Below are 15519 nucleotides of genomic sequence, written 5' to 3'. Positions count from 1 at the left end.
GCATAAGCCAAATACACAATATTTTAGTGTAACGGCTTACTACTATAATTTTTTACCATTGACAATGTAATTGTGATGTTCCAACATGTTAAAATAACCAAACTTGCTAATAAATGCATGTGCATATCATTATTCTATATTTGAAGTTAAATATTCATATTTGATTCGTATTCAAAAAAATTTATATTCCCACACCCCTAAGTGAAAGTTGTCCATGAGTATAGCTCCATAGGTGAGACTTATCATGCCTGAAGCCATTGCTGCACCAGTTTCCTAAAAAAAAAAAGGACAGTTCAGTGCAAGATAATCATCTCTGCGTTATTCATGTACATTGCCACTGCACTGATCTTTGTACTCATTCTTTTCTCTATGCTGCCGAACAGATTTTCACTTTCTTCTCACAGAAATGCATACACCTGCAAATTGTTTGCAAACATTGTTCTCCTATGTAACATATTACCTAGGTGCCCCTGTTGGAGCATTACATGAAACATTAATGAAGGTCTACCCTGCACCCACATATTGTGTGCATGCAAGGATGATACAAGGGGGGATGCAAAAGTAACAAGAACAGCGTTTGTTGTTGCTGTACATTTTTTCTAACATTCCAAAATGTTACTCGCCTTCAACGTATACTCTCAGCGACACAACAAACTTGTCCCGCTGCGTTATCCATTGTTCAAAGCTGTTCAGAAACTGGCAAACTACCTACGGTGATAGCTTAGTGGCTATGGTGTTGCTATGGTGTTGCTCTGCTGAGCTCGGTGCCGCTGGTTCAATTTTGGCTATGGCGGCCATAATTTGATGAAGACAAAATGCAGTAATGTTCATGCACTTTTAGGTTTAGGCATGTTAAAGACACTTAGGTGGTGAAAATTAACCTGTTGTTGATGAATGTTGCCTACACGCAACATAGCAAAAAAAAAAAAAAACATTTTTCTTGCTGAGCTTTCGTATTGAGTACAAAGTTTGTGGCTAAATGTCTTTGGCCAAACTGAATGACCAGTGGCAAGCATCATTTTCTGGTTTAGAGAGGGAACACAGGATGAGGAAGAACAAGTTTGGCATGCGACTTGCTTTATCTTGAAAGCACGGTCAGAGGAGACAAACCAATGCAAGACTTCGGCTCCAGTCTTGTCACACATGCGATGTAAAGCAAATTAATGTGCAGCTATAGTTCACGTATGACGAGAGCTGTCTTACGAATTCCAAACGAAGCCACAGGTGGCTTGGGGCAAAGCCCACTGCCAGTTTTCTGCCTGGTGTTTTTCCCCATATTGCTGAAAAAGCTTCCACAAAATATTTTTCTTTTCATTATGAGTATTCTCGATGTGCTTTGCACATTTAGACAGAAAATAAAAATTCTTTTCTAGTATTTAAGTCTTGTCATTAAAGCTTTACTCCGGAAGATGGAGTAAAATATACAGGAGCAGCGAATCGCCTATCTTGCAAAGCTTTTGGTGAGGTCAACTAATGTTCCAGCGATAACATGTGGCCAGTGTTCCACCGTGCTCTCTGCCACGGCTCACTTCCTTTCTTCTTCGTCAGTTTCCAAGGTACTCTCCTCCCTTACTTCCTTCCCTAGTTGTGGGTGCCGAATATTAGCACCGTGTGGTGGTCAAGTCAAGTGTGTCAAGAGCCCCTTACAGCCATGAAAATATTAAGTTGCACGCAAAAAAGTTTACGTTGGACGCAAAAAAATCATGTGGCCCAGATGAAATACCGACGGTATTTCTTCAACGGTACGCTGAATGGATGTCGTATTATTTGCAGCTTTTATTCGAAAAATCTTTGAGGGATCATTCAGTACCTCAGGACTGGCGCGATGCCACCGTCATTCCGATATTTAAAGGTGGCAATAGGCTATGTGCAAACAACTATAGACCAGTCTCGCTCACTTCTGTGTGCTGTAAAGTCCTAGAGCATGCACTGGCTAGACATGTTCTGTATTTCTTAGAAAAAAACGATTTATTATGCCCAGTTCAGCACGGTTTCCGATCTGGCCTTTCGACAGTGACACAGTTAATCGAAACTGTACATGACCTTTGTAAAGCTATAGATGAATGCCAACAGATAGATGTTGTATGTATAGACTTTACGAAGGCATTTGATAAAGTTGCACATCATAAACTGCTTTCCAAATTGAGAAGCCTAGGAATTAGTGGAAATATAGTATTGTGGATTCAGGCATATTTAACAAACCTTTATCGAAGGGTCAGAATCGGGAAAAGTGAATCGGGGAAGTGTGAAGTTGTGTCTGGAGTGCCGCAGGGGTCTGTTTTAGGTCCGCTATTGTTTTTATTGTATATTAATGATATTCCTCCTAATGTTGATCCGCCTGTAAAAATTAAACTATTTGCCGATGATTGCTTAATTTACACGCGTGTAACCTGCGCGGAAGATCAGATTAAACTGAACAGCTGCCTGCAATCATTAAACTTGTGGTGCCAAAGTTGGGGCATGGTAATTAATCTTAAAAAGTCTACATACACTCACGTAAGTAAAAAACAGAACTTTATCAGATTTGAATATAATATAGGAGAAAATGCCTTGGTTGAGGTACAGAGTTTCCGATATTTAGGGGTGACAGTGACGCATAATCTAGACTGGCGTATTCACATTGAGAATATCTGTTCGAAGGCTTACCAAAAGCTCTGCTTCCTTAGGAGAAAGCTTCCAGACGCGACTAAAGAAATTAAATTGGTCGCCTACAAAACGTTTATACGACCAGTTCTTGAATATGCGAATGCTGTGTGGAGCCCTCACCAAAAATGCTTAAAAAAGAAGGTGGAAAGGATTCAGCGGATTGCGGCACGCTTTATATGCTCCAAGTATCGCCATACCGACTCGGTTACAGAGTTGATACAGTAGTGTGAATTAGAAACACTGGAAATGAGAAGAATAAAACATGACTCAAACTTTTTTTTCCAGATAATGCAAAGGGCATTAAAAATAAATAAAGAACATTATGTGAAAGCGCCTCTAAAGCGTGGTTCACGAAAAAACCACAGCAGGGTACTACAACCTATTAACACACGTACGGATGCATATCGGTATTCCTTTTTTCCTGATGTAATTGAACAATGGAACAAACTGCCAAGTGACGTTGTGGAGAGTGTGAACGTGCAACAATTTGAGCTGGGTGTCAATATGTTTTTGAGAAATGGTGTACAAATTTTGAATTCTGATTCATGATTGCTCATTGAAGTGTCTATGAAATGTATATGTTCTTCTTCCCTCCCTGTAACGACCCTCACTGGAGGGTTAACGGTATGACCAAACAAATAAATAAATAAAGTTGCCTGATGGCTCACTTTCGGTGTTGTCACCACTTGAGTGGTATATCATTGCGGTGCATTTTTTTATTGTGACCGCAATGAGTAAAGAGCGGTATATTGGCTTACATGGGGCTCACTGGCACTGTGCTTAGATTTCTACTTAGATTAACACAAAACAATATGAAATGCTTTAAGCCTCGTGGGTGCCAGTTTGCTAGTACATTCACGACCGTGACTTGAATAAAATTGTATTTGTTTTAAGCAGAGTTACAACATACAACAAAAGTGCGCTGACATTCCTAAGAGCTTGCAGCGTGCCGTTACTAACTTTAGGGCACTGCTGCCACCACTCGCTGAATTAAGTGGTGTAGTGTGTGCTAAACACACCTGAAAGCTTTTATTGTAGCTGGGGATGTTAGGCTGGTAGGAGGACTCGTATTAAATTATAGTATGCTGGCTGAAGCATGCCACAACACAGGTCGAAACATGCCATAAATTGAAGTTAATGAACACAGACAAGATACAAAAAGATGCTCATGTAAGCCAAGCTGTACATCATATTTTCTCTGAGTCATAGTCTGAATGCACACAGATGTGAGCCAGTTTACAGCTTTTCATCTATGTGTTTCATTAACAGACGTAACTTTAGTAAACAAATACCAACATACAAAATTGCATTGCTTAAGGTAGCTGCTACTATGACACAGGCAATAGCAGTAGTAAATTTTTATATTCAGAAGCAATGAAATATCTTGCGAACTTTGTCAGGGAACAAGAGGTGCTTGTTAGCGTGCACACATGCACAGCACCACGCAGGCAACAGTGGAAATGCGCGCATATCTCTACAGTCCACTATGTCTCACCAACACCACGCCACAATTTGGGCAGCTGCAAGTGATGCAGCTTTAAGTGCTAGTAACAAGTTTCCGTGCCATTTATGATTTGCGTCACAAAATAGTTGTCGCACCGGGACACGAGTTGGAATGCTTTATTAGGCGAGTCGGCACTCCTGTTTATCCTACTCTGTAATTCAGTCGCCCAGCACAGCATGCCTCACAATCAGATTGTGTTTTTGGCATGTGGAATCTAGGAAGTTTGCAATCCAATGACCCTCTGTGCCTCGGTCATTTTGTTCTCAATCTTCTTCACATCTTAAAAATGCTTACCTTTAAGCGCATGTTTAGATTATAAAGATAGGAAGTCGCAGGGGGCAAGATAAGAGTAGTAGAGGGTGAGGTAAGGTAGCGTTCAAATTCAATTTTTGTTGGGAAGTGCCGCACGCTTGGTTCTGTGTAGGCAGGAGCATTGTCGTGATGCACAAGTTATTTGCCTGAGTTCCGAAAATGGTGGCATTTTCTTCCAGCTGCATCACTCATCTGCCTAGGTACTTCAATGTAAAAATGCTGGCTGACCGTCTAAAATTTCTCAAGATAGAACAGAATGTGGTGCTGTGAACAGAATGTGTTGTTCGTTGATGTGCGCCATCGTGAAACTGGTGCAGGTGGCAACAGAGGCTCAAAACAAAGCAATGCAATGAGCAGACAAAACTTCACAGAAGAATGCTACCTGGTCAACTGACTGGAGGAATAGTGTAGCATGCACGCCTAGTCACATAGTCAATATCAACTACCATTTTGCCTCAGTTAAAGAAATTCTCTTTACCTTTTTTACCTCTAGGTCCCCCATCGTACATAACAAGTGCTTAGCTGCAGAAGGGTATCATTCTTAGCTCAGTAACCACCGTTGCATTGAGGAGTCGTCTAAATCTATAGCTTTTGCGTTCTTGTTATTTGCAGCTAAAAGAAAAGGCGAGTATTACAGCACTTGTAAAAAAAAAACACTGGTGCATTTTTGTTTTGAAAGTGTTACAAAATAATGTTGCATGGGGTGCCAATGAGGTTATTCGCTTAGGTTACATCAGCCACCCATTCTGCCATGCACGGAGTGCTCAAAACTTGGCCCTTAAAGTTCACAACCAGCTCCCAGACATTCATTTGTACTCAGTTGTTAAACTGCTTTTAGTGCACTCAAACAAGATAGATGTTAACAGGAAGACTCGAAACTTGAAGTGACAGTGGCGAAACAGGTTGCTGCCTTGACGAAGAAAAGCTCTCTTGTCGAATGGCTCCAGAATGAGGATTCTTTTTTGATTTATTGCTATATAGAGCACTGCCTTATGCAGTACCCCTCAGTTTACTTCCGAGAAAAACATCGGAATTCCACGCATGCGTGGAAATCGGTTATAAGAAAATCTTTTATTGATGTTTATTGAAATATCTTCACTTATATGTAACTGAATGAGCTCCATGCTCAGTGCAAGCGCTGATCCCGTTTTGTCCACTTCTTTCTCCACACTATGCCTTTGATGCTGACCTTTTCAATTTTTGTTGTTGACATCTTCACTGCTTGCCTCTCGTTCTGCCTTTCTATTCGGGCACCTGCCCAGTGCCACATGTCTTGTGGCACCAGTAGCTCACATTGTTGTGTAATCAGCGAGACAGCAGCAGGCCAGCAGCCATAAAGAGGGGGTGCTGGCGAAGAAAGCTTCGTTATAAAAAAAATGTTTAGGTAGCACTTTTCGGTCATGACGCACTGACAATGAGTACTTAGCTGTATGTGGCCATTGCTTCTTACTTGGCACATGCAGATCCCAGAGGATCAGTAGCCAAGACACAAGAGGAGAGAGAGAGGGAGTTTACTGAGAGCTCGACTGCTCATTGATTAGGTGGTGTGCTTATTCGATTGTGAAAAAGTTTAAGGGATACAAAATTGCTGCTTGTAGAAGGGAAATGGGTTTTGCTCTATACTTTACCCTAGCTCTTCAGAAGGTTCAAAAGTGAAGATTAGACTGGAATGGTTGAATACAGACTAAACAATTACTGACCACGAAGGTTTATTAGAAATTAACCGACCGTTTCAAGGTTGTCTAGACTCCTTTACCAGAGGTGGCTTCAGCAAGCTGCAACAGCTTTTAATGTGAAAGCATTATATGGCTAATCAGGCGGAAAATTTGGCGAGCATCCGGCGTTAACATCCGATGGTACTAAAATGCTTGTGACCAAGTGAAGGCATCGCGTTTCCGGCAGTGGACCTGCTGCGGCTCACACTGCGAAATCCCACGATGAACTGCCACAGCATCGCATGGAGGCTGTGACCCACATCCAAAAATTTACTTTGCCCAGTTCGAAAATTGAGTTGATTCACGTTCAAAATCTACCTGGCGCACTATCAATTGACTCTTCCCAAAAATTGACTTTGCCCAATTCAAAATATGAGTTGATCCACATTCAATGCTTTTGCACTCAATGCACGTAAGGTGACTCTAAGTGCCTCTGTAACTTTCTGGCCCTAGCGGTAGCTCCCTCGACAGGCTGCCCTGTGCAGGCATTGCATGTAGGCTGGGGGCAACATTCCCTATGAATGCTTTTCATAATTGTGAAAAGAGCTTTCTTGCAAGACAATTTGCTAAGCTTATGATGGCAGAGTCGTTTTTTGCAGACAGTATGTATGAAAACAGTTTCCTTCTCTTACGACATAGAAGATGTTTATGTAGCTTTCATGATGAAACAATGTTCAGGAGGCAAGCCCCAGCATGTACGGCTAGCACATAATCTTTATTCAAACCATGACCATTGCCACCATTGGTTAGGCAAACCTGTAATACAGAGAAACGCACCTGCAAATTAGAAAAAGGCCTGTTGTTATTGTCACACACTGACTGAGAAAATCTATGGCTGTGCAGGAGGAGGAGTTAGACCGGTGCAAGGCAAAGATGCAGAAAATGGAGGCACGCATTGAAGACCTTCAGGAGCTACTGAACGAGAAAGCCAAGGTGCAAAGGTGAGGAGCCTTACTACGCAAAAGTTATGCACTGTAAACCTGACACTGCTGCAGGCACCTCTCATAGATTACTTTCTTGTCTTTCTTGCATGCTCTGCAGTGATAGTCAGTTGAAGAATTTGTGTAAGAAAATGAAAATTAAGTTTGCCAATGCAGGCAGCATAAATGTAATCGTAAACAAGAATTTGCTTCTGTTAATCCCACACCAGCTTATTTGAAACCCTCACTCATGTTATTTGTATCTCGCGGTCCTATACATTCAGTGTTCTGTACAAAGGGTGCTCATACGTTTTTGTAGCAGCAAAGTGTTGTTGGTTCTGTCTTCATGCCACCTGTGTGTAACAAGGTTCCGTGTACGTCAAAGAAGTCCATGTGGGGAATAGTAATCTGTAGCTCTCCACAACGTCCTTCGTAGGCTAGACATAGTTTTTTGCAGGTGGTACTGTGTGAGAATATCAGTCGCATCATTGAAGCACTTTGTGTGGAGAGTATGGAGAAAGCAAATTTATACAAAGCATACAAGGAAATATGTTTAGCAGCCCGTCACAGCAAACTACAAATGCAAAGTGTGCAAAAAAGCACTGCCCATTTTTATTATTGATTTATTTTATTTTCAATGCTGCCAATCTCTTTCCGAGATCATAGCATATGGGCGTACAGATTGTACATGCAGGTATAATAATACATCAGCACCACGTGGCAAAACAAACAGGAATCCAATGCAGTGATAGTCATCGCAAAGGTATAAGAGCTAAAGGTATACACAATAACTTTCCTTAATGATCATTAGGAATAAATGGCAAGCGGAAATTCTATGAACAACACACTTGTAACGCCTATAACTTACACACACCTGTAATACAAATAATATATAAAGTACACATTTTTAACCTCAGATAACACAAAGTGAACCGCAGCAAAAGATAACAGAAATTATTCATGAAATGGAGTGGTACACAGGCAGATAACAGCAAACCTGTTTAATACCTGCCTTAATCAGATTCAGCTAATTTCAGTTGGCATATTGCAATTGCGATGGCTGCTGCACTTATAGAAAGAGAAAACCAAGTTACTTTACTAATCAATTCACCCATAGACATCGTGCAAAGTGTCACAGACGAAATGCATCTGTAAACAGCTGCATGTTCCGGGGCAAGTCCTAGGAGCATCCGCTTGAAGGGACACTCAAGAGAGAAATTGCTGAGCTGTGTTAGTGAATTAAGCTTCTGCAATACCACAAAAGCCAGTTTTACTGTGACAGGAGGCATGGTAAGCCAGAAAAGATGTAAAAACGAGACAGGTGGCAACATCACCTGGTGAAGTTTTGTAGTAACTAGACGTGGTGTCATGACTTTGACGGTGTCTTCTCCTGCCTTAATTAATCTATCAGTAAAGATGGACTACATTATATTTTAAGGGAAGCAAAAACGAGGTCATGTCATCAGTTGAAACTTTCTAAATATGAAATAGTACTTTGAAAACTCTGACTTGTCACCAGTCACACTTGTGCACTGGTGTTCAGGTTTCAGTGTGAAACTTAAAAAATGAGATAGACTTTGGTTTCTCTTCTAGTAACTAGGAAAGTAATGAATGTAGACTTCTGATGTAATACTTCATCAGTCTAAATTGAATTTGTTTTTCTCCTTAGTGTCCCTTTACAATGAATAAATGTATTTTTGATTATTGCGAATGCAGAACGGGCTGTTGCTCTGACTTTGTATACAGTCGAACCCGACTATATCGAACCCGTTTACATCGAATTATTCTATATATTGAACAATTTCTGGACATGGTTAGTTACAATGTGTATATATGGCAAAAGTTACGCTTACATCGAACAAAAAAAGCAGCGACTCCCGATACAGTTGAATCCCGCCACAACGAATACCGCCACAACGAAATTTCCGCGACAACGAATAATTTTTTATTCCCCGCGAGTATCCTATAAGAATTAATGGCCTAAATTTCTCTGCACAACGAACCAACCAACTGTCCGAGACGACGATGTTGCAATGGGTTTGCTGACCGAGTGCGAAAATTGCGTGACGGCGTTGCTCGCCGTGAAGCGTAAGCAAACCAAGCTTACAGATTTTTGGCATTAAACGCCTTTGCTGCTGCTTGGGCAATTCTTTCTGCGTTTCACGTCAAATTTTTGCGATAACGAAGTTCCGCGAGAACGAATTTTTTTTCGTGCACCGTGAATTTCGTTATAGCGGGATTCAACTGTATATCGAACGTCAAGCGGCAGAAAGTGCCCCCGGAAGTTGGCTTTCCCTCGCGGTAGTGGGAAAACCCGACGGCGCGGCTCCGTCCAACCACTCTCCCTACCGTGACCGCCCTGCCTCGGACGAGCCGTCGACACCCCCCTGCAAAATATGATCCTGGCCCGCCCACAGCGCTTGCTCAGACAGCCAATCAGAGGCTCTTGTACCCTCGTCATGCAAGATGGCGGAAGCGCGAGTTGTCTCGCTGCTTTTCTGGTTCATTGTGTGTGTGCCTTGTAGGCCTTCTCCCGCAGTGTTGCCGTGATGAAGCAGCAGAATTCGCTTTTCGTCGTGAAGCTCGAAATCATAAATAGGATCGAACGCGATGAGAAGTTGGATGTCCCTGCAGCGTACAAGATTCCGAGGAGCACTCTCAGCATGATCTTGAAGGGGGATATTACGGCTAAAGCGGCCAAACTCGCAACCCAGTGCCCGTGGTGCCTGACGCGTACACACGGCCATGTGCGAGTGGTTCATCCGAAATTGCTTCAGCCGTGCCGACTTTTGCGTGCTCGGTGATGACTAATTGTGATGAATGCGACGAAGCCGTTGCCGATGTTGCCGAAGTTCGGAGCGAGCTGTCAGTATTTCCGGAAGCTGTTGACGAATCAACGGTGGACAAGCTTGTGAGCGCAAATGATGGTGTCGCGACCACAGGAGAGTCCGAAAACGAAGACTACATTGCCGACATCGTACCGAGCAAAAGTGAAAGTGGGCACAATGAGGAAAGCAACGACGGTCCTTGGCCCACGTCCTCCAAAGTGATTGGTGCGCTCACACTAGTCGGTGCTTCTGCGCGAATGCGGTAGGTTGTGGCCTCAGCTGCTCCGACGCTTTAGACAATGTGGAAAAGTGCGTGCATCGCAGGCAGCGAAATCGCCCAAGCAGAAGAAAATGCAGGACTACTTCGTGCGAAACTAAGCTAGTTTCATTAGTAAAGTGATATTATAAATGGTATGTGCTTTTATGACATCCAATTATTTAGCAGGCTTATGTCGAATTATGCTCTATATCGAACTGATAGGCATTTTTTTGCGAGTTCGATATAGCCGGGTTCGACTGTACAACAACTGTTGCTTTGGACAATAAATCGCTATCAAATTTTATCTTCAAGCTCCTGTCCACTTTCAATTTTCTTAGTGCTCTATACAACCTCTTTTTGTGTGGTTATGCCTACCCTGTGCTACCCAGCCATGCGCTAACGCAAGGGTTTCACTTCCGCTTCTGTGTGCATTTCAGCCAACTGTCCGTGGAAAATGCCAAACTGAGGGAGACTTCGGAGAAGCAGAACCGCCAGCTCTCTCGGCTGGACATGCACAACGAGGAGCTAAAATACAAGTTGCGCGAGAGCGTCAGCTCTCCAATGCGCGGTAAGAGCTGCAGCTTGCTCACTCTTTTGTAACGTTTCCTTACTTGGCTAACTGCTGCCATCTGACTTTTCTTGTTATGCCACAGCTCAATATGCATAAGTGGTATATACTAAAGCTCACTTTTGTTGCCTGTGCCTTAAGCGCATGTGCAGGTGGAATAATTATTTTTAGAATTTGGTTTTAAAATTGTGCTTCAACATTTTTTTTCCATGTGTAAGAAAGTCAAGGCGCTTCTCCAGCCAGAGGACTGAAAAATTATTTGAAACCAGGCATGGTAGCTGTAGGGGCTTTACTTTTCTATTCATGCTCGACTGATCAGGCTCACAACTGTAGTATTTGCCCAAATGATTATCTTTCGTTGCGTAAGTGCAAGCAAGCACTAGCCATGGCTGAACTAGCACCAATGCTTTCTCCAATTTTCACCAGTGCTCAGGCAAAGGCTATGCCTCCTACATGTGAAGCTGACAGACGAACAACTATTGTCTCTTGGTGTTCCTAATGCAGCTGGGTCTCTCGAAAGCAAAATTCGGTTGCTCTGCCCCAAAACAGGACTTTCTTCACGCACTGTTGTGGAGATGGGCAGTTACTTCTACAGCCTTATTGTAGTTCAACAGAGGTCATGAAGGCTTTGAGCAGGTTCTACAAGAGTTGGGCATCTTTCAAACTCTAGAGTTGATTGCTCTAAGCAACCGAAGAGGCCAGAAAAGAATTGAAAAGACTGGAAAAAAGACAGCTGAGATAAATCTTGTCATCAGCTACAATGCAGCAAAGAAATCATGCCTGGAGGAGAAAGCTTGCAAGCATTCTGAGGGTACCACATACACATCAAGAGAATTTTTGATTTTGCACTCCTTCTGGCAAGACTGGTCTGCATTATGGCGAAATTTCATTGATACTGATCATCAACAATAGTGGACGGCATGGTTAAAAACTTTGTTTCGTCTTTCTCTTCTTTAATGTTTAGGCTTTCTCCTGCTTGTGCACAAAAGCTTTTGTACTCGTCAATCTCAGTCAAATTTTGCATGCATATGCACAAGGGTGCATTGAATACAGATACTATTTAGGTTTTGCTGTAATTTGCAGCAATATCAGCGATGTGCACTTCAAAAAGCTACAGTAGAACCCCGTTCATATGTTTTGGAAAAAACTGCGAGAAAGAATGTATTAACCGGGAAAATGTATGATCTGAAGCAACTAAAAAAATTTGACAGAATCAACAATTGTTGACATCTGCGTAATGCGAAGTGTTGTGTGGATCGTTGTGGCACGAGACGCCGACGCGCGTTGAGCTGGTGGTGCTCTGGTGGCCCGAGATGCGCTTTGTTTTCCTATTGTGTGGTGTTTAAGAGGAAGACGGGAAACCGAAACGAAATTGAGCTAGTGGGCGTTGCCGGATGCCGCCGACAGTATGCTACCAATGGCACTACGCACCACGCGCTGTAAAACAGATAGGTGAAGATGCTCATCGCAATAAGTTTGGTGGCGATAGCTATGAATGTGGCGTGCAACGATCCGGGTGGAGATTTGCTGGTACCGAAATAAGAAACTGCGTGCCATCGAATTCATGTGAGACGGGCGGCTACTGTTCTCGATCGCACGTGCCTAGTGCCTTTTCTTGTTCACATGGGATATAGCGGCTGGAAAACATATACGATCGCAGTCTGCAGCAGGTAACGGCAGCACGTTTCGGTTATCTCCTATTAAAAGCATGCGCTACACTTCCGACGGCACCAGGCACTGTGAAACAGGTAGGCAAAGATGCTTATCGCAATAAGACTGGCAGTGATAGCTTTGAATGCTGTGTGCAGCGACCACGGAGAAGATTTGCTGGTACCGAAATGAGAAACTGAGTGCTTGCCGGCGTTTTCATGTGAGACGGGCGAGCGAGTATTGCAGTGAAGCTGCCGCAGCGAGCAGCTATACTGTTCTTGATCGCGCGTGCCTCGCGCATTTTCTTGTTAAAGCGAAAGCTTTACTGGCCTAGTCGAGCGAGTTTCACCGTGCGTGACAGTTTGACCTAGAAGTGAAACCATGTGACTCGCCGTCGCCGCTGCACCGACCACCGCCTCGCTGCCCATGTGACTAACCACGCGACAAACTAATCGCTTGAAAAGGAGACGGCACCACTCTCTCTTGCCGCCTCGCGGCTTCTCGCTATAGCCGAGCCAGTGCTTCAGGTCAGCCATTGTTCTATGGAAGGAGGGAGCGAGGACGCTGGTTCACCTGGTGTCGAAGTTGTCTGTGCAATCCCAGTGGCAAAAGCGGCAAGCTGCGTCGGACCATACTGCAAGCTTTCGCTTGCATAACCGGGCCTAGCCGAACTAAGCCGCAGCGATTTTTTTACATGGCATCTGGCTGCCGGAAAACATATCATATGATCACAGTTTGGTGACGTACTGAACGTTGGTGCCGTAAAATCGTGTTTTCCGGGACGTATGAACCGGTAAAAAATGAGCTGCCCCTATTTGGTCATTTTTGGTGTTCTCGATTGCAGATGGTGCCGGGATAACCTACGTAACGGGAATGTATCAATGGGAACGTATCAACGAGGTTCTACTATGCTCACTAATGTTCTTGATAATGATTGAGAAATATTTTTCTGTAAATAATAAAGGTAAAATAAATTGTTTGCAATTTGTTTTCTGTAACAACCAATGTACAATATGCTCCGATGTATTTTTTTTATTTTATTGATTTCTTTCTTGCCTTCCTTTTTTGTGGCGGTTTAGTGCATGAAAAATTGCATAGTGACTAAAATGGATCTGTTTGTAGGCTTTAATGGTTCTGAATTTATTCTTTTGTGAAAACTGTTGTTTGTGCTGTATGTGTGTAACTTAACATTTCTAAAAACATTCGTGATTGTGCAGGAATAACTTTGTGCTTGTGACAATAGTGCACATTTATGGACACCACTAGTGGCTTTGAAAAATTTTGGAACTATTATCTTGATATGCTGGTTCGGTCTTTTAGCAATGATAAAGTTGCATGAAATGCAGTAAAAATTGTTTGCTCAACCAACAGATTCAGTTTGCACCTGAAGAGGGTATTCAATATATTTGCTGTTTTTTTGTTCACTCCCTCGTGAAAATTGTAGATGGTGGGAACAAAGCAAGAGCACGTAGCACTGCTTACAAGAGGTACTCCGTGGCTGACCCAACGGCCATGTCTCAGTCCTGGCACGCGGCCGACCACCAATCCTCTCCACGTGCCAGCAACGGCGGAGGCAGGCTGCTGGGTGGAGCACATGGGCCGCACCGTAGCAACCAGAGCTCTCACTCTCTTCCACGCGGGTCCTCCGAAGGATTCCAGCCCAGGATGCGCCGCAGCATGTCTGAGACGTCACCACCTCAAGATGCCTGCGTGCAGCAGCTCTTCGCATCTTTCGCAGCAGCAGATGTCAGTGGTGACAGCAGCATAGATGACTCCTTATCGACCTTTGAAAACACGCCCTGCTCTCAGGATGACCTGCTACGTCTGACATGGGTCAAAGAGGACGGTGACCTTCTTCAGCAAGATTCTGAAAGCCCGAACACTCCTCGTGTGGATTCCTCGTCTTGACAAGGCACATCAGCCGCACGAGTTTCTTCTCCAAGATGTGGCACGTCTGCTTTGCAACTGGCTAGAGCCAGGGGCTCACATGTGCCGCGCTTGCATGTCGCCACAACCACCACTTCACGTGCCGTGCAAAACAGGTCTCCTCGCTCATCGGCAGGCGAAGAGATGGCCCCGGATGAAGATGCAGTGGATCATCGGGAAACAAGGCCGAAGTCAACTACGGGGCAGCAGGCTAGGTGCGGACGTACTTAGGCACTACTTACAGGTCGCCATGTGTCTCTGTCAGGGGCCCCCTTGTTCTCTGTGAATCCCCCCGCTGGCTTGTGCATCTCGCTTTTTTGTCAGCTCCATCCACGACCGCCATTGCCATGGGCTGCTAGTCAAACTGATGTCTGTTTTCTCCCCCCACTGTGCTAGTTAATGATTGTTTGTTGACTGTGTGGATGTTCGCTTTTTGTGACTGCTGGCTGACTGACTGAATGTGTCATCTTTTTTTGCTGCTTTTGTGCGTGTCACGAAGAAAAACATTGTGGGACCATTTCGTTGCCATTGTGTGGCAAGCGGCGGCTATCAAATGTGCATCTTGGGCGTCAGAGTGGCTTTCTGGTGTGCTCGTGGAGGGACTTTCTTTACAAAGCTCTGTTCATTTCTATATTTCTTAATTAAACAAAGAATAAGGATATATGTGTGTTATATTTTTATATCCTTGTGATAATTGTTTCATTGATATGTTGAAAGCTTTTTTTTTCTGTTTAATAATATTGATTTAAAAGAAAGTGTACATTGTGAAAAATTGTCTACACAGATCAACATTCATTATCTGTTAGTAATTGTGCTCTTAATTTTCTTATGTGGCTTATTTTTAGTGTTGTTTTAGTTCCTCCCATGGAAATAATGTTGCTGGTATGTTGAGGCTGTGATAGCTGGTGTTGAATGCTTGGCGTATACTTCAAAGAAGAAAGCACTGTTGCGAGCTGTGCTTTGCAAAAGTTATTTACTGCAGCGTTGCTTTGACATTTATTTTAATCTATTGAGTGAATCTGGGCAACATGGTCAGAGCTTAAGTGTATAACTGCAAGTTTTGAATATAAATATTAAATTGCCCTCCTCTAGCTCCATTTCTTTCCCCTAGTTAAGTGCAGCTATATTTATGAGAGCATGCACTGTTCCATTGTTTAGCACATCAACAAAATAATAAAACTTGAGACCACA

General features: G+C 43.3%; 1 protein-coding gene across 6 annotated transcripts in view; it reads left to right on the top strand.

Moving 5' to 3' along the window:
* Nucleotides 1-15519, top strand: part of LOC135919528 (restin homolog) — a 162368-nt gene extending 146849 nt beyond the window's left edge. For 5 of the 6 annotated variants that reach the window (XM_065453415.1, XM_065453414.1, XM_065453412.1 and 2 more), the window contains 3 exons: nucleotides 7021-7118; nucleotides 10622-10752; nucleotides 13847-15519. In XM_065453415.1, the coding sequence (XP_065309487.1) occupies nucleotides 7021-7118; nucleotides 10622-10752; nucleotides 13847-14310 (693 nt within the window). In that variant the 3' untranslated portion in view covers nucleotides 14311-15519. Of the gene's footprint in view, nucleotides 1-7020; nucleotides 7119-10621; nucleotides 10753-13846 lie in introns of those variants that run through there. The other variant, XR_010569992.1, reaches the window with a different exon arrangement.

This window comes from Dermacentor albipictus, chromosome 3 (assembly GCF_038994185.2).
Source record: "Dermacentor albipictus isolate Rhodes 1998 colony chromosome 3, USDA_Dalb.pri_finalv2, whole genome shotgun sequence".
Taxonomy (NCBI): Eukaryota; Metazoa; Arthropoda; class Arachnida; order Ixodida; family Ixodidae; genus Dermacentor; species Dermacentor albipictus.
Note: the sequence above shows the minus strand (reverse complement) of the source record. Positions and strands in the feature narration are given on the sequence as shown.